Source organism: Strongylocentrotus purpuratus, unplaced genomic scaffold, assembly GCF_000002235.5.
Source record: "Strongylocentrotus purpuratus isolate Spur 01 unplaced genomic scaffold, Spur_5.0 spur5_scaffold_9, whole genome shotgun sequence".
NCBI classification, from domain to species: domain Eukaryota; kingdom Metazoa; phylum Echinodermata; class Echinoidea; order Camarodonta; family Strongylocentrotidae; genus Strongylocentrotus; species Strongylocentrotus purpuratus.
Window position 1 is genome coordinate 3,814,440 of NW_022145615.1, and position 19,819 is coordinate 3,834,258.

The 19,819-nt window shown below is 39.3% G+C and overlaps 2 protein-coding genes across 2 annotated transcripts; one reads left to right on the forward strand and one right to left on the reverse strand.

The window, feature by feature from the left end:
• Positions 1-1,337: 1,337 nt before the first annotated feature.
• Positions 1,338-6,869, reverse strand: LOC100890572. The gene is made up of 4 exons (XM_030977398.1): positions 6,236-6,869; positions 5,665-5,785; positions 4,439-4,509; positions 1,338-3,887 (listed from the first exon to the last, which is right to left on the reverse strand). Exons 1-4 carry the CDS (start codon positions 6,600-6,602, stop codon positions 3,208-3,210), a joined length of 1,239 nt encoding a protein of 412 aa, XP_030833258.1. The 5' UTR covers positions 6,603-6,869; the 3' UTR covers positions 1,338-3,207.
• A 322-nt stretch (positions 6,870-7,191) lies between these two features.
• LOC115920784 lies at positions 7,192-16,994 on the forward strand. Its single transcript, XM_030977428.1, has 4 exons — positions 7,192-7,693; positions 13,537-14,475; positions 15,534-15,602; positions 16,236-16,994. Exons 1-4 carry the CDS (start codon positions 7,423-7,425, stop codon positions 16,454-16,456), a joined length of 1,500 nt encoding a protein of 499 aa, XP_030833288.1. The 5' UTR covers positions 7,192-7,422; the 3' UTR covers positions 16,457-16,994.
• Positions 16,995-19,819: the final 2,825 nt, after the last annotated feature.

The following is a 19,819-nucleotide window of genomic DNA, read 5'->3' on the forward strand; positions in this document are numbered from 1 at the left end:
TTTAGATTCTCGATTTCCTTTCATTGAATTGCGGTATGTGTTCATATTTGTTTCTATGTTTTATTCAATTAAACCTAAGGAACTGAAATGTTTTACTTGAAAGCCTTTTTTCAGTGAGTGGAAATTCATGGCAACCACATTTAGACCTAATTCAAATTGCTTCAGATTGAGTGAGATAATTTTTTTTACATCCTGAATGTAAAGCACATTTTTTTGCAATTTAAAAAAAAAAAAAATTATTAAATAGAGAGTTGTTTAAATGCTTCTTGATTATTTACTGAAATGCGCTTAACATTTTCTTTCCGTCTTATAAAAAACCACTGTCTTAATGACAAATAAAAACAAGTATTGGGAAATGGGGCAACCTTGCAATATTCTTCTTTTAGTGAAACATTGTGTTTATGGATTACAGCCTTCCAAATAAACTACAGTCAAATTTGAAAACACTAACTTCTAATTAGACCAATTTGTTTCAGATATCAAACACTATAATAGAGATTTCATAAATTCTAAAGTTGATTTATGGTCAAGTATTTCTTATTCAAAGAAATGTTGATTATTTGATTCTAACACTAACACTCATTTTGTATCACTTCCATATTATTTTCTTCTTCATTGCAATCAAGGGCGTATATATAGCAGGGAGATGGGGGTAATACACCCCAGAAATATAGGTTAGGGGGGAAGGACGTACAATCACACCCCCCCCCCCCCGCCCCCCGCCCCCCGGTGTCGATGGAAACAAAGCGCATGTATAGCTGCTATGTTATCATGATGTGATCAAAGAAAGACTCTTATTATTAGTCCATCTGTGGTAGGGTCCATGATATCACAGACACTGATAACACGTAGGGCCATGCATCTCAGATTTAACATTGGTAAACGATGCCTTTAAACGTCACCATCCGAAAGACGTGACTCAGTTTCGAACCTGCGTCCTCGGCTGAATCAGTTTGTAATTTCCATTGTAAACTGGATAACAGGCTACGCCACAACGCCTAGCCTGTAATCCAGCTACTTTAGCCCGATAGATCTAGGCTGTGCTCAAAATTTTAGGAATTGTGGGCAAATGTCAAATTAGGGTATGTGCCTGCAGACTACACTACCACCAACAGGGCAAATCAATGAATTCAAAGAAAATCTCTCTCTCTTCTTTTCTCTCTCTCTCTCTCTCTCTCTCTCTCTCCTTCTCTTGCCTCTCTGTGTCCCCTCCCTATCTTCACTTTCTTACTTGCTCCTTTTCATATACCATTCTCCTTTCAACTATATTGGACGTGTAAGATGACTTAAGTCATTTCGTCAACTGGTCAATGACTCTGCATAGAGTTTTTCAGTCCTTTTTCCTTCAAATTGTAATATTATTTAATGTATGACAATTCAATTTATGCTGAAATCAATACAAATTGAATGGGGTTTATTTTATTTTAGCACGGTGGTATACTTCAGCCAATGGCTGATCTTCAGTAAGGCCGTGCATATAAAACGCAATCACAATTCTACAAAGCAAAATAAATTATAGATTAACATGGTTAACATACAAAGTTAAATAAAACATACACGTATATATATATATATATATATATATATATATATATATATATACAAATAGGTTAGAAGGCGCGAAATTCAAACAAGCCCTAATTTAGAAAAATAAAACAAAACAAAAAGAAAAAATATTTAAAAAACAAATCAGTTGTTTTTGTTTGCTTTTAAAAGTCAAGCATGATATTATGAATATTATTAACTCCTTTTGAAAGTATAGTAAGTTGGTTTATATTTAGTTTCTACCAGCAATTCATTACATAGTTTTGCACCCTACTAACTTAAACTTTTCTTTTTGAAGCACGTTTTAATTCTTGGTAAAGTAAATATACGAGGAGCATTGTATTTAAAATTAAATTTACCTAAAAGATAATCCGGGCTTTTTTGAATATTTTGTTTCTTCGTATTTCCCAAAAAACATCACAATAATCCAACTTACTTTGAGCAATTGACTTATAAAAATGTAATGCGGGTTTTTGCGAGATGCAATGTCTTATTTTTTTTAACAAATACAAATTCTTCACAGTACTTTTACACAAATGTTTCACATGTTTATCCCAATCTAACGAGTTATCAATGTATTTCCCAAGGTATTTACACACAGTAAACTGATTCAGTTTTATGTTATCAATAACAAGATCTAGATTTTTCCCACGAATTCTGTTTTTAAGTTCCGATTAGCACTTTTTCACATTAATGCCAACTGATTACATGAAAGACAAGCAGAAATATTCCCTAAGTCTTCATTCAAATGATTTTCAATATCTTGTAGAATATTACTAGCATAATAAAGGCAGATATCCTCGGCATATAATGAAATAGCACAATTTTAAGGACAGTTCGGTAAGTAGTTAATAAAGATAACAAATAATAATGGTCCTAAATTTAACCCTTGTTGTACTCCACATTCAATTATCATATGACCACCCTATTCAAAATATGCAGCCGGAAAATTGAAATTTCAAAAGACTTGCTTGGCTTTTCGCAAAAACTTTGTGACCCTTTTTTCTCAATTAATTTTTTTAACATTTGTCACAGACTGAGCAAATTAACACAAGAAACATTGAAATTATTATTCACTAATTCCTACACGGAGAAGATCCGTGTGTCTTAATACTTTAGTTCACCAATGTACTACATCTCGTAACAAAGTAACAAAGTAGTGCTACATAGCCCATCTATCACTGGATTCATCAATTACTTCATTTTTATTTCATGGCCCATTCAGAGTAGATATAATTCACTTAACGAGATATATAACGTCGTATAAATGTATATAAATTGATGGAAGTAAAATTTAACAGAGAAATGAAAAGAGAACAAATGAGAAATTATCAAACGTAAGATAGCAAGTTAAGGTCACTATTTAAGAACTAGGTTTAAGTAGGTTCATGGTTGAATATGCCTTTTCCATTAGGTTGGTTTTTAATTTTGATCTAAACAAGGTAATATCAGAGATGCAACGAAGGGAAGCTGGAAGAGAATTCCACTAACGTGGAGCAGAGCATAGAAGGACCTATCGACAAAGTATTTTGTTTTTGTTTTGCTAACGGTCAAGAGAAATTAAGAACAATATTTATACTAGTTAGGTGCTATTCCAACCAATTTGTGCCACAAATATGGCGCAGTATGCCAAATAGTTATAATAATTAAAAACATTGTTGATCACTGTATTGGGCAGCCAGGGAGATTGATAACTGGTAGGAATCCATGACCCTTAGATCTGTTGGCCTCCATGATGCGCATGAGCTCTTCACGTTTGTCAGCCTCTATTTTCCGCAACTGTTCTTGGAACCGACGTTCCCGCTCTTCTTCCTGGAGTTGCATCTCGCGGGACTCCAGCTTCTGTCGCTCCATCTGAAGCTCATGCTGCTGCTTCTCAAACTCCATCTTCATCTTATGATCCCGCTCCAGGAATTCCAGCTCCATACTTCTCTTCTCAAGGTCTTTCTTGAGTTGTTCGACCTCTCTTCTTTCCCACTCCACCATTTCCCACTCCTGACTCTTCTCCGTCCTCTTGACGCTTTGAGCCCCTTGATGTGATACCTTTGCTGTTGGCACTGGTTTCTCTGTCGGACCCAGCTTCGCCTTCTCCGCCTTCTGCTCCAGCTCCACACGTTGATAGTGCTTGAAGACAGCTGTATCATTTCCAATGGTTATGCATCTCTCGATCAGGTTCAGAAGATTCAGTTGGTACTGCGCATCTAGTTTGGTCTTATCGTTGGTGATGTTGGCCACCTCGTAGATATCGCCGATCCCTGAGACACGGAGAACAGCGAGCAGGATGTCGATGTCGTTTCGCTCGGCTACGTCAACGTGGGTGATGACGGCAACGGGGTAACACCCTGTAATACATGATGATAAGACGAGAAGAAAAGACGAACAAATCTATTAACTTCTTTGTTTTGAGTACGCCCAGAGGCGTTGAACATTATTTAAGTTTTTGTCCATTTTGCACCTAATATATTTTCACTTAATGGAGCCCTACGTCATATTTCGAACAATATGGAAAGTATGATATCGTTCGACATGGATATTTGTTTCGCTCACGTGTAAAATAAATGCTCAGACAAAGTTTACAAAGAAATATGATACGAAACATGGATAGTTTTGGTGATGAAAAAATAATAATCACATATAATATTTATTTTGATTTGGTTAGGCTTTTTTCGTTTCATTAAGTTACTTTACTCAACCGCCTTCATGCATATTTTTTTTTTAAATGTGTAAACCACTATCCACATAGAAAATTAAACTTTTAAATTTAATTCTCATTTCATGAGATAACAATTTGACCATTGTGGAAAAGGTATTTGTTTTAATTGTAATTTGTCTAAAAGAAAATGTTGATATTACATGGGATTTAAAAAGAAAAAGATATTTATTTGAATTTTACCTTGGCGACGGTGCAGAAAATCAACCAAGTGATTGAGCCCAGCAAAATCTGATTTGATGTCATGAATAGCGCTATTAGAAAGAAGAGAATAGAAAAAAGGGTCAGCTTTAAAATTCTTACTCAGTAACTTGATTATTAGTTCGAACTTATTATTTAACAAAAATTAACTATGTACCGGGAATTACTTGACTGTTCTTAATACAAGTCTTGTAATAAGTCCAACTGAATGAAAGTTTGAAATAAATCAAATGAATAATAAGAAAGTTATGAATGTTTGAAATAAATAAGAGATCACTAAGGCCATACAAATCTCAAAACGCAAAAGATATTATGAATAATAAATTATTATAGGTCCTCTATAGAGAAAAGATCCCCTGAGTCATACATTTCTGTAAAATTGCGACGTAATATTTTGTGTGTCGGAACCAATGGGAAAGTTGTCCGGCTCAACTTCAAAGAGACATTACCGATTCGGCCATTTTAAAAATGCCCATATACCTGCATTGCAGTGATTACAACTTTCAAAACTTAATAACTTTCTAATTTTTTGTCCGATTTTACTTAAACTTTCACAGTCTACTTTTCTGATAGTACTTTGCTATCAAGATTGGATTTCTGAGAAAGGTGAGAAATAATTGAATTGTAAAGTCCTAATCGTTTAATGTTAGTTTAGAAGATCATCATGATAGCAATTTTCTTTGAAAGGATGCTCTTCAAATTCTCTCAGAACACTTAAAGTATTACCAGAAATAGCTCAAATGTTTGGACCACACAACTATGCCACGGGTGCATGTACTTCTATATACTGTAGTATCAATTTCCGGCTGCAGTGCATGTGCTTTTCATCACGATTGAGTCAAAACGTCACAGTATACACCGAATTAACTCAGTGTTAAATTAAAGTATTGAAATTAGGGGTTTGCCGAGTTTATTGTCCTTTAGGAACAACTTTTTTATGCAAATTAGCAAACTGAATGGTATTATGTATATGCTTAGGTTTAGTGCCACAGAGAGGGGAGCAACACTGCCAGAATCCCACTGATGAACGCCATCCACTGATTTAGGTAGGTTCTCACATAGGCCATGAATTATCACACGCTTGCAGTATCGAAGTCAGAACTATATAACACCTGCTGGCAATATCTGCCTTTAAATTATAAATGAACATTCTGTGTATCTGAATCAACATAAATAAAAACATTCACTGCAATTGTTGACAGGCCTACCTGAACACGAAAACAGCACATGTTATTGGGTGTCCTTTCTTCCGATCAACTGCCGGGATATCGAACCGTTGTACTTCTTCACCTAACCATTGGACCTGTTCACTGTAGCCTCGGTCTCCGTCTAAAATAAAAGTGAAGACAGAAACCCGTCAAGATGATTTGATGGACTGTATTAGGAAAAGAATATACTGTGGCTACCTTTATCATGAAACCACGTGCTTATAGCTATATAATCAAGTTTATATCTCAGAAATAAATAATATTTGAAAGGAAATTTAGCTGCCGAAAATAGCCGACGCGCAGGACGCCCGTGTCGGCCGTTACAATTGGCAACGCCAGTAGAGATGATAAAATCATATAATATAAAGGCTTACAAAAATAAAAATAGGCCTACTGGTTGTCAAACGTTAGTCAGTTGAATGCAATACGGGTTGTCAAACGTTTTTTTTAAAGAAATGTGTATTAGTGGCGTTGTGCTATTATAAATACTTGGTAAACTACAAATCTATTGTGATCGGAAGTCGTTAGTTTTATGTCGCAAGAAGAAATAGAAACCCGACGAAATACTCACCAAGTTGTGCTGCTATTTCAGCATGAACTTCTTCTGCACTCGGGTTGTCTAGTCCTCGGTTATCAATGACGTAGATGCATTGGGTCAAATTAGCGATCTTTCTGAACATGGTATGACCCCCTGCTTTCTCCTGACTTGCTACTTCAATCCATTGCGACTTTCTCAAACGTCCCTGAGCTGCAAACTTTAGGGAATTTATCAGAGAACTTTTTCCGCACCCAGTTCTTCCAAACAATCCAACGAAGAGGTTTTCGGGAAAGGAAATCTTGTCGGGAAGGGTGACGTTTTTACCTGGTTTGTAATCTTGGACGATATCGCGAATCTCTCTTATTTCCTCAAGCAGGTCACTTTGGGAGATTGTCGCCATTTTCCTATTAATAATTGTATATCTCTACAGGAGTTTGTAAGAAATTAAAAGCAGAAATATGTGAATTGTAGTTTATCCTAAATGTTATCTGCAGCCTAGCTTTGTCAAGTTATTCCTGATTTCGCAAAAAATAAACAAAGTATTTCAGATGATGAACTTGTAAATTACCTGTTGTTCTTGTTGTTTGCCTTTTTATTTGAAAGGTATTTGCTTAGCCGTGAGATTCAGATGTAGAATAGCCAATAATTAGAGTGGACTCACTTTCGAAAGCGCAGATACACATGTTCACAAAATGTGTGATGCGTTATTTAAGGAGAATCCTGATTTATGGAGGTGTGGCTTATGCTGGTTATCACTGCGCATGCGTGAGCTAAAGGTCCTCCCAGACAAATAAGAGCATGGCGAAACAATGATAATCAAGTGGGTTTTTCCACACATAAATAAAAAGTGGGTTTTTCCAACTACATTGTGCAATCATAACTAGAAAATAACTTAATTTCCAAATAGATTTTGACACCACGCAAGAAATGCCCCATGTAACAAACAAGTATTTGTGCTAAGCTATTCCTGAACTGCTGGCCTTTGCAGACAAATTACTGCGCATGCTCAATACTTTAGCTTAGCACCGCCCATACGGACGTGACCATATTTGTACACAATGACAAGGCAGTGGGTTTTTCCAGTTCCCACATCGTATTACAAACTTGCTTGTTACCCTCGATCAACGCTCCGACGTTGATCTTTATTGCGACGCAAAGGATGCTTTAGCTGGCAAGCTATCCGCACTGACTTTGCAACCAACGACGGGCAGAAGTTCATCATGGCGAGCGGGAACAAAATTGTCATCGCTTTACTCTCCGTTTCGACGGAAAACTCTACAGATCAGTTAATTGAACAAATCAAGCGCGAGCATGATGATTTCAGTTGCGTCTTTGTAAAACTCACCCAGCAAGACTTACAGTCGTTCCAGCCTGGAGAGAAGTACGATGCCGTCGTTCTGTTGCATTCAATTTCACAAGGTCGTAACTCCATCACTGACGTAGCAGACGCCAAGTACAGTAAGCTCCTGCCCACACTCAAGAGGACTTATGGTGAGTCATTCTGAGTGATTATACTTCAGATATATGTTGTGTCGTATGACTTTACATGGGATGTTAATGTATTAGAACCAGAATCACGTTTCTGAGAGATGATAAACGCACACATAGGGTGTGTTTATGCTCAACTTTTCAGGCCAAAATGAGGCTTTTGTTGCGCGTTTAGTTCAAAACACGGTTGCGTCCTTTCTCATTTTCGTAGAATAACCGATAAACAGCGATCGTAATCGTCGATCGTAAACTCACAAAAAGGTGCGTTTTGGATCGGCGTTTCTCCAAAAAGACGGTTTCTGGGGAAGCATAAACGCACAATCAATTGTAAACCACGCGTTTAAATGACGTCTTCATAAACGTGTTTCCGGTTCACGTGAAAATCTATGACTAGCAGGACCCGTGGGTGGGGGGGGGGGGGGGTATGTTAATAAATAACTTTTACTTCTTTTTATTTTAACGAATATCGGCGCATACACTGTACGCAGTGGCCGCCTGGCCTGCATAAACAGGCGCGGATCCAGGGGGGGGGGGGCAGTGGGCCCTGCCCCCCCCCCGCAAACAAAAAGAGAGAGAGAGAGAGAAATAGAGGAGGGAAAGGGAAAGAGGAGAGAAAGGGAAAGAAAGAAGAGGAAGAAAAAAAAGGGGGGAGAAGGAGATAGGGGGGACCGAAAGGGCCTTGCCTCCCAGCTGTTACTTACCCCCCCCCCCCATCGTCAACAAATAAGAGAGAAGGGAGGAAAGGGAAAGTAAAAAGGCAAAGAGGATATAAAGGGAGGAAAAAGAGGAAGAAGAAGAAATGAAAGGAAGGGGAATATCAGTTGTAATTTTCCCGCCAACAAGTTGCCATTGCCCCCCCCCCCCCCATCCGCCCCCCAAAAAGGGGAAGGAAGGGAAAGGGAAAGAGGAGAGGTAAAAGGGAACAAAAACAGGAAGAAGAAAAGAAGGGGGAACAGTTGCGATTAATCCCGCCAAAAACGTGTGGATCGAAGGGGGTGACGAAAGGCCCTTGCCCCCCCCCCCCTCCCCATCAAACTTAAAACAGAGAGAAGAAAGAGGAGAAAAAGGGAAAGAAAAAAAGAAAGGTGGGGGGGGATCGGTTGCGATTTTTCCCGCCAACAAGGTGTAGGTCCGGGGGGGGGGGGGGGGGGGGTTACTGGCGTAGTGATGGGGGAGGGGGCTTGGGGGAGACAGATGCACCCAAATATAATTCAAACGTGGTTTATTTCTAATTCGATACCGGTGATTTACAAATGTTGCTGAAATGACATATGTTTCCGAAATTTTTCCTCAATCTTCAGTAAATTATCCTTTTTTATGCGTTTGTTGGAAAATTGCAAATTCCTAAAGAAAGAAAGAAAAAATAGCAATCTGCCTTTCTCACAAAAAAGTGAGGCGTCAAAATTTGCTCATCTGACCGTCAATAAATGCATGAAAACCCCTGAGTTTCCGGGGCTCTGCCCCCTGGATTTCACACCCATTTGTGTCCTGCCAGTGTCACAAATATCGTATCAAAATATGCTCATCTGACCGTAATTTATTGCCCGAAACCCCTAAGCTTCCGGGGTTCGTCCCCTGGAAACCCACGCCAATTCGTGACCTGCCAGTGTCACAAATAAGGTATCAAAATATGCTCATCTGACCGTAATGTATTGCCCAAAGCCCCTGAGCTTCCGGGGGCTTCGCCCCATGGGCCCCACGTCAATTCGTGACCTGCCAGTGTCACAAATAAGGTATCAAAATATGCTCATCTGACGGTAATTTAATGTATAAAACCCCTGAGCTACTGGGGGCTCCGCCCCCTGGACCCCACACCAATTTGTGTCCTGCCAGTATCACAAAAAAATATCAACATATGCTCATCTGACAGTAATTAAATGCCTATACCCCCTGAGCTTCTGGGGGCTCCACCCCTTGACCCCCGCCGAGAAATATTCAGCCGGGCATGCATGTAAGAGTGGGGGTGATGGGGATTTTTTTGTCTACCCCCCCCCCCAAACGTTTTTGCCACTGCATAATTTCAAATTTGGGCCCCACCCCCTAAGAAATCCTGGATCCGCGCCTGTGCATAAATGCATGTTTCTGCCGGTGCAGTGCCTACAAAGCATATCATTTAGCTATATTTGCCTAACACGGGAAAGGCCTAACCCGTTGCATCCTGTCGTATGCTGTATATCTCCTTGATTAAACAGTGCTCATGTCAATACAGTGCCTACAAAGAATATTCGTAAGAGCGCGCCAAAACTTGACCTGCCCTCTCGGTGTCAACGTAGCATACGAATCCAGATACAGAGCCCGAATTGGCTTGGAGAAGGGAGCATAAACAGTACACAATGGAACTGCGTTTACGACGAGCGTTTCAAATCGCTCATTCTGCCTTCAAAATTTCCGGTTCGGAGAAATAGCGCGCGCCATGTGCTGTGTCAGGTTGTTGTCCATTGTTTATTGTATTGTTCATTGTTTACGTATTATGCGATTACGTGCTCAGTTAACTGTTTTTTTTTTTCCATCGCGTTCACATGCTAACTATAGATCTCGCTCTATGATGCTAACGTGCTACTCTAAGAAGAAATAGTGCGCGCCCTAGTTGACCTCCGAGCAACTCTGCTTCCCGGGTCAAACGGCGCAAAGCAGCTGCGCAGAGACAATGCCTTTATTTCGAATCGTGACGACTTGATAAATTAATGTGACATCCCGCAAATCACGTTTGTACAGTGCGGCTCGATATGTACATAAGTTAAAGAAACGCTGATTCTTAGAGGCAAAACATGATTAACGCACCCCTAGCCAGACCACCATTATTATCAACCACAGTAGGCGTGTGCGTGCGTGTGTGTCTGTGTATTAAGGCATTCGTTCGGCAGGGGACTTTGGGTGAGAGAGGTGAGGTTGTTTAAAGTGACTCTCACACTCTGCCGTGTAGGCCTACCGTGTGCCACCGTGCGCGAAAATGTCTGCGGACGGTGGAGAACGGCGAGGGCACACGGTGGTTCGTTATCAAAGCGGGCAACACGTTAATAGGGCGTTGGCGAACGGTCACACTGTATGAACACATTCACAACACGCTCATAACCCGTTACAGAACGGTGATGAACGGGCAAAAAAAAATCCACCGTCTGCAACGGGTTGTAAGCGGGTTGTGAACGTGTCATGAACGTCAGCAGTCCGGGGACTCGCTCACAGGACGCTCTGAGCGGTGAGGGGACGCTAAGTGACTGGTAGGTGGCTGCTACAAACCCGGTGCACACGTTCGAGACCCGGTATGGGCACGGCCAAAATGTTCAACAAAAGTCAATCTGGGCGGTGAAGACGGTAGAAGCACGTTCAACACCCGGTATGCGCCCGGTGAGAACGGTCAGAAGATGGCAACGAAACGGTAAAAAGATTAATTGTATGAATTTTTTTTTGCGGCCGGGGACAAGTTCGCTCAAAACCCAACGTTCTGGACTCTGTTGTTTTTTTAATAGCCCGGCAGGTGGACGGTAGGCCTAAACGGCAGAGTGTGAGAGCTCCATAAGGGATAGTCATCTGGGCTTACACTGTCTTATCAAGATCCTGGACGATCTTAAATCTATAGGATTATCAGCTAAACGTAACTGGGTTCGAACCCGAGGCGCCAGAAGCAGAGTAAAGACCACTACACCTGTACTTGCTCCATCATTGGACACACGAGCGTATGTAACAGTACTGTGGTCAAGTAATATGGTCGAGTGGATCGTATCCGGACACCTATCCCCTGGACATCCACCCCCGGATAACCACCCCCAGTCAACTACCCCCTAGGACAACTAACCCCCGGACAACTACCCCCCCCCTAGGATAACTACCCCCTGGATAGTTATGTACCGGGGGTAGATGTCGTAGTGGGTAGTTGTCTGGGGTAGTTGTCCGGGTGGTAGTTGTCCGGGGTAGTTGTCCTGGGGGTAGTTGTCTTAGGGTAGTTGACTGGGGGTGGTTAATCGGGGGTTGATGTCCAGGGGGTAGGTGTCCTAAAACCCGAGTGGATATGTCACCGGAATGTGCATCAAAAGGTCCGCGGTTCAAGTCCCGCCGCGGCACTGATATCCTTTGGCAAGACATTGATCTACATTTGCCACTCTCCACACAGGTGTTAATGGGTACCCGGTAGGATGAGAAAGTTAATGTGGTTGGATATATAAGTGGCGCTTGTAAAATGGTGACTGGCTGGAATGCTCCCCAGGGAGTGGAAAATGTGCATACATTGTGTTGCGGGTATCAAAGCCTGAATCCGATGACCGGGGTGATTATGTGCTGCGCCTAGAAAACAAAGTATTAGTCGCATAATAAATGTGAGCTAATCAGGCGCGTACACAGGGGGGGGGGGGGGTGTTTGGGGGGTTAAACCCCCGCCCCTTTGGTAATTTTTTGTGTGTAAACCCCCCCCCCCTATATTTCTCTAAATCCCCCCCCTTTTGGATTTTTTTTTTTTTTTTTTTTTTAAAAAAAAAAAAAATCCCATGGTTGACCTAAAAAAGCTGACCTTACCCCCCCCCCCAACGGAGCAAAATGTCAAATTTTCAAATTTCGAGACACTACCCCCCCCCCCCCCCCCCCCGCTTATTCAGCGGTCGGCTGAGTCGTTGCGATTTTTTTTTAGACCAAAAAAAAAAAAAAAAAAAAAGTGACCTCTTACCCCCCCCCTCCCCCCCCCCCCCCCCCCTCCTCCCCGCTTATTCAGCGGCTGGCTGAGTCGTTGCGAAATTTTCGGCCCGATTTATAAATGTTAAAACCCCCCCCCCCCCCCCCTTGAAAAAATCCTGCGTACGCGCCTGGAGCTAATATTATTATGCGATTTTAGTGTGTTTATGTGTGTGTGTGTGGTATCTTTTGATACAGTCCTTTTAGAATATGCAATGAAAACAATGTTTTACAAATGAAAGATTTTGCGTAGAACGGAGTGCTTGAGAAAGTTTACTGAGAAGCAAGAGCGATTCAATTTTATGGCAGCGCTTATCACATGTTCGCACTCGAGGCTTTGAGCATCAGTACGTGAGAATGGCTATTGCGGAGGCTTGACAATGAAACTGATTCTAGAGAAGGATTCAATTAAAAATATAGCCATGGTCTTATCTTGAAAATGAAATATACTTCCAAATGAAAAATGTCAACAGGAAAAGATTTATCTCAATATATCTAAGTGCATGCAAAGTCTGCTGCGATTTACCTTTTTCTCCAGTGCGCGTAGCTTGAAGGTTTTTAAAGGGTTACTATGTTTTAAACGCAGAAAGGATTAAACAGGAATAAAAGGATCTCGAGAGAGAGAGAGAGATGGAAACATTTTACTACTTCTAAAGTTGCTACAAATATAAACTTTAATCATACTAAAGCTTTACAATTTCATAAACGGTTCATATGTCTATTACTCTTTGAAAAAGTGAAATTGAAGAGAATCATGTCAAAAGTATTGCAAAAGAAGAAGAATAGGACTTTGGCATTATCCATGATCTCGTACGTACGTGCACAGCATCATCTGAGGTTTTCCCCTTTATGGAAAAGAGGGTGCTCTTCATCCATTGACAAGGATCTCTATTGATTTTGCGGGGTATTTTAATAGTAATTCCATACTCCTGCGTTTTCAACTCGCTATTTCTTTTCTTTTTTTGTTAAAGTTTATTTGATGAATTGAACAGTCGAGGAATATCTATATGTCAGGTATATATGCTTTATGTTAACCATTGTGTTAAAGTCACCAAACATTTTGACCATCTCTACTTTCTGTGATCCATCCGTGGATCATGACGTCATTTGTAAATGCATGTAATAATGTATCTATGGCTAGAATATGGGTTTAGAATTATTCATAGAATTTATATATATTTTGACAGGACCTGACCGTGTTGCAGTTGTTGTTCACTCCATGACGAGCTTCAATTCTAACACCAAGATGGCACTGATGATGGTCTTCAAGAAGTCCCAGCCAACCACCTTCCAGTGCTCTAAATGCGTCATCCAATGCAACAATCTAGCTGAAATGCGAGCTGAAGACCTCTCACGACTCACTGAATTCCTCGGGAAGGTACGTGATCATCCTCTACCCATCGCTGACAAAGAGGCACATTCAACCCTGATCACAACGCCCTCTGCGGATAAAATAAATAGAATCGGGACTGGTGGTAAGCCACAAAACACACCTGTTTCTGGTAGTGTTACCAAAGGAGACGAAAGTATGACTTCTTCTGCTCTGAGTTCTACTGACACTAGTTCCATATCTCAGACAGAGGTTGGCCGCTCGACAAATGCCTCAGCAATCTCGATTGATAGTGGTTCTTCTGTTGACCCTTTAGGGGTTGGTCCCTGTTCAGAAGTTGCTCCGACGCAACCTACTAACAACCAAACTTTAATGACAAGCGTGACACCATCCACCGGTATGGAAGATGATAACATTCAGAACATAGCTTCTGTTACATCACAAGTTGGCGCATCTTCTTCCGACACCGCACAAATGTTACAGGCCTCGTCGAAAGTCGACACCTCACCTGATAAATATGCCACCCCAGACAAAGTGATCGACACAACCTATCCCATAGCCTTGTTCAGTCTTTCTACATCAAATCAACCTGTACATTTGTTGGATGGGCTACAACGACAACTTCCCGGAAAGACAATCATGTCGATTAAAGACATACGTGACCTGGCAAGCAACTGGCACTTGTTTGAAACCATTCTTGTAGACTTGGGATCATTACAGCAAGCTGCATCTCACAGCTCGTATGAATTCAACAAGTGCGCCTTGGATTTTTACCAGAAATGCAAGAAAGAGATGTGTAGGTGTTACAGTTTTAGTTGTAGGTTAATCTCACTACATATGGGAATTTTAAAATGTCAGAATCGGTAAAGTCACTGTGATGTAATGCCTAACGAAAGTCTTCTAAGTTGACAAACAAAATGATATTAAAAATTTAAATCCTACAACCTTTGGAAGGATCTTGTTTTGAGAGGACCAAACGATGTGGTTTTCATAATACAATGTTGCCCATGAAATTTGAAAAGTTATTCTTACCTCTTTTCATGAAATGGCGGCGACAATAAAGTATATTCTTGATAGATTAAGTTTATCTTCTCAGAATTTTACTAATCAATCTGAAGGGTCATCAAGATAGATCAAGAACGTTCCCAGAAAATACAAAACGTTATATATCAAGATTAATCCATATTGTCACAATCAATTCACGCATTTTACAGGCAAAAGTATTTATTTTTAGTAATGCCCCAAGGAAGATGGCAGGTGAGGTAAAGCCGGGGTAATAATAATGCGCCTTCGAATATAATTTCTAGATAGACGGCGCTATAATACCTATAATTATTATTAGAAGAAGAAGAAACCGAAACAAATTATATTTTACAACACGGAAGATTACATCACAATCCACATTGACCATTGATCCATTGACCAATTTGATAGTTTGCCATTCACATAGATTTGATAAATTCACTTTCAATCGTTCATAACTTAGTATTTGTCCGATTTATTTAAAACCATCGCAGTTAAGCTTTCCTTTATTATAATAAGTGGAAATGTAAGTGTAGTGGGCTCTCAATCTGTAATTGATGACATGATGATCGCACCTCTTTGTTAATTGAGATTAACATAAAATGCATGTAGTGAAAAACTTGTTTGTAACATCCGCATTTCAAAAAGAGTTCTTATTTGTTGATAAACAAATTCTAAAACTTTCACATGTTTGTTGAGATTTGTAATGGATATTCGAAGGATCTTCTAAAAATAAAATGAATTCCGTTAGGGTATTACAATTTTATTCATTGGATAAACTTGTAGCAAGGGGTCTAATTATCACTTATCTCAATCTAAATACTCTTTCAGTGGTACCCCAGAATATGGCCCTGTTGATGCGCGCTCCGACGAATGCTCCTGCAGACCATAAGCATGCAGGTGAGTTAACTATATTGTTCAATTTGTCTAGGTAGTTTTTGAAACAACTAGAGCTTCTGTTATACTCATTTTTTATATTTACGTTATAGGTGAATATTTGTAGATAAACCCTTCACACAAACATGAGTTTAAAGTTTGCTTTTTAGTGCTGCCTGTCCACTTGTTGTTGTGAACACGATTAAAAAAAAGGATGTCTGACTGTCTTCAAGGTATCTACTGCTCTCACAGAAATGGAGTTGAACACCTCTTCTCCAATTAAACTGTGTTTATTCAAACCTAAACGTATAAGCTAGAATAAATCATCTTGAGTAGTGAGTACTATTCTGGAGTGGTCTTCGCGAGTGGTCTGACAATAGAGTCTTGTACACTGCTGTGCGCCTAATGTTATCAAATATGAACTGGAGATGTCCGGAAGAAAGCTTGCAAATCGCATTCATTATTATATAGATCATTCCTACCGCACTACCAAGCTGGATTATACAAATTATATCTTCGTCCAGTCTAAGTTTTCCATGTAGATGTTTTCTATCTGTAATGGAAATCTGAAGAAAAAAATATATATATCCAATTATCCTTGCCCAATATAGCACATGCAAGGTTTCTTCAAATTTGTTCCTGTTTTATTGTTTACAGATACCATAAGACAGTTTCCAAAGATGAACGAAGTCCCTGTTTTCCAGTACAGCAGTGAATCCTGCAGACCACCTCTCTTTGACGATATCACGAAAAATCGCCTGTTTTCCTGGCTTCTCGATAGCTGTATCAGATACCACACAGCTGCCAATAAGAAGGGATCTGGCTTCTTGAAGAAGGTTAAAGATTTCATGACGCCATCTTGGCCCTCTTGGTCCTAATGCAGCTAAGCTTGAAAAATTGGGGGATAGGCCTTGCCTTTACCTTTGAAGAGTCATTATTTGGCAATAGAAGACTAGCGAGAGAATGACGTGAGCATGGAGCCTTGATCACGTTGATGGCAGTTGTGGACCTGAGGAAAAATTCATTATGTTTAAGCAGGCAGCAACGTATAAAATACATGACTATCTGCAATAGTTATGGATTCAATACATGCATGATTTTAGTTTCATTAAATACCACTAAGATTGTTGGTAAATATTGTATTGATATCTACAACATATGTGGCAAAGCAGAAGCAAGTATGTACATAATTATATATATATATATGATGTAAATAGATTATATGTGTTGGAAAATGTATACAATAACAATGAGATTTCTCGCGATTTTATGCTAATTACCAACTTTTTCTGAATGAACACACATTTTCGGGAGTCTTCCCCTTCCTTCTTCAGGTAAAGAGCAAACTGATTTGATCCGAGAGTAAAAAAATAGCCCCCGTAAGATGTGGGGTTTTAGGCATTTAATTACGATCAGAGGAGCATATTTTGATACCTCATTTGTGACATTGGCATGTCACTTATTTTTTCGCCTCTCTCTCTCTCTTTCTTTTTCTCTGTAACATACTTTTTTTAAAAATAAGGGGGGCTCGAGCCCCCGAGCCCGGCCGTGTTGCTGAGCATGACATAAAGGCTTCTAAATAAGCATATTTTTCGCCCGACTGTAAATTTGGGAATTTCTAATTTTCCAACAAACGCATAAAAGGTATGACTTACAAATAAATTGAGAAAAAATACCGGAAAATCATGTCATTTCAGCAACATTTGTAAATCGCTAGTATCGAATAAGAAATATCCCCCCATCAGTACACAGGCGTTTAGGGGCTCATGTCTTCTCACCCCTATAACAAAAAAACAGACACGCTTTCCCATTCTCTCACGATATGCGCGTATCGCTATTACAAAAACCTCCATTGATAAATATAGGTGGCATGCGCAATATTTAGGAAATTTAATTCCTGTTAACTTTCCTTTTCTTTGAATGGAGTTTTATATGTGATTTAATTCAGGTTTTTATTATTGTTATGTTCTTTTGGGTTAAAAATACAAACCATCCTTACTCCTTTACTGCTTTTTTTTTTGGAGGGGAGGGGGAGCGTTTTTGGGGGGCAAAAATGCGTTTTGCCCCCCCCCCCTCCACCTTTTTGGGTTGGGGGAAACTGCCCCCCCCCCCCCACTTCCGGCGCCTATGGCTATAGTAGAAGTATTTCTTGTTAACGGTAACTCTACATGAATTGCGAAACTCCGGAAAGTCTTGACCTACGGTTTAGCCACCCACATTTGAGTCATCTATTCTGTTCTTAAACAAATTACCCCTACTCTTCTTTCATCTCTGAAATTCATTACTCCTGTATCCATGAGAATGACACCCACCCCCCTCCCACCCCCCCCCCCTTTTTGCATGCTCTCTCTCTCTCTCTCTCTCCTAACCTCTTACTCAAATGGGACATCCAACCACCCCTTCCTACCGAAGGCTGCTCCATCAAATGCCAGTGTAATCACTAAATTTTCATCTCATATTTTGATTTTCAACGTAAATACAATGTACATGTAAACTTTCTTCAATATTATGGCTTTTGTCATGCTATTCGATTTGGTTTTAATAAAAATGTCATATCAAAGATCATTGAACCTACATGTATCATCCCGGAAGCATTGTTATTAATAATAAAAGTGAAAAAAGGTTGTGCACATATATACCGTTCTTTATTGAAGCATAAAATAACGGAAAAGTCTTACTAAGTGGAAACAGGAGTTTGACCTTGAAAATATTGTATGGAGTTCGTATTATCTTCTTCCCTTTAATTCAGTTGTCGATGTTAAAATGAGGTGGTTTCAGTTCAAGTTACGGAATAGAATTCTTTATATGAAAGATGCTTTGTTAAGATTTAAATTAGTTACAGATAACTTATGTACATTCTGTAATAACAGTGTATAAACGATTATACATATATTTTGTTACTGTATTCATACAAACGAAATATGTTCTAAACTTGAGTATTGGTTGTCCCGTAATAATTTATTATGTATATGTTCAGTTTTGTTTTATTATTATCATTTCGCAGCCTCAGCTGAATTAAATGACAATTTACAATCAATTTAAAAATAACATCACATTTTATTTCTAAACAACATATTTCATAACACAATTTTTTTTGAAGGAGCATTTGCGTTTGTTTTGAACAGTAAGAACAAACATAATACATGAATTTCATTAAAAGAAAGAAAGAAAAAAAAACATGGATGTGATACTTTTAAATTTGATCAAGAGCCACTTATTTTTATACTTAGTTACATACTTATCTTTGCATATTTCTTATCATAATTTCAGGCTACATATATTTACCTTGTTATATTGTAATTTGGTCAGGAGAAGGAAAGAAATATTAGAAAATATCACACATGTACAAAAGTAGCCTCAGGCATTATTCAGTATCATTATTACTTATTAAAGATAAATTTGAGTTCTGGGTCCCGTTGCATAAACCTTACCATTGATGGTAACTTTGCCATCAATGGCAACTACCATGGTAACAGGGCTCAACAGCCAATCAAAATCAAGGTTTCCATGGTAGTTACCATTGATGGCAAAGTTACCATTAATGGTAAGTTTTGCCCCGGTCATGCGATAGCATTGTGAAAGAAAAGATTTGGAATGGATCAGAAAAAGATGATGATGTAGCATGTAAGTATTGGTGTGAAATGCAAGATTCTGGAGTCATCAAAATCATAATAAATTTGGCCCAGTCTTGGTAAAGTAACAAGCACTGTACACAGAAAGACGCATATGGGACTACACAAATGGTGTCGGGGGCAATACCCACCTTGATTTCCTTATCTTTCTCATTACTCAGCCAGTATACACTTTCTACCAAAATTGTTTGGCAAATGACATTTATTTGTAATCTTGAACATTTAGTGTAAGTTTTGTCAAGTTTGATTCTGTGAGAATTCATTTTTTTAATTTTTTACCAGAACTCAAGTTTATCTTTAGGTTTAGAAATCAAAATAAGTTGTCTGGGTTTCACGGTAATAATAACAGTGCCCTTTACTGTATTATGATTTTAGTCAGGAAGGAAATTTTTAAACTGAGAACGGGGGGGAGCATGCATACAAAACCCATCAGATGTATGCACCCGGTTACATGATAAAAAAAGTTATGGTCAAGCAAACTTAAAATCTGAATTATCAATATTGAAAATTAGAGTAGTAAAATGATGGAAAGGTATACAATACTTTCATTAATCCCCTCCCTTTACACGTAAAAAATAGTATTGAGTATTGGAAAAGGATAGAGAGGAA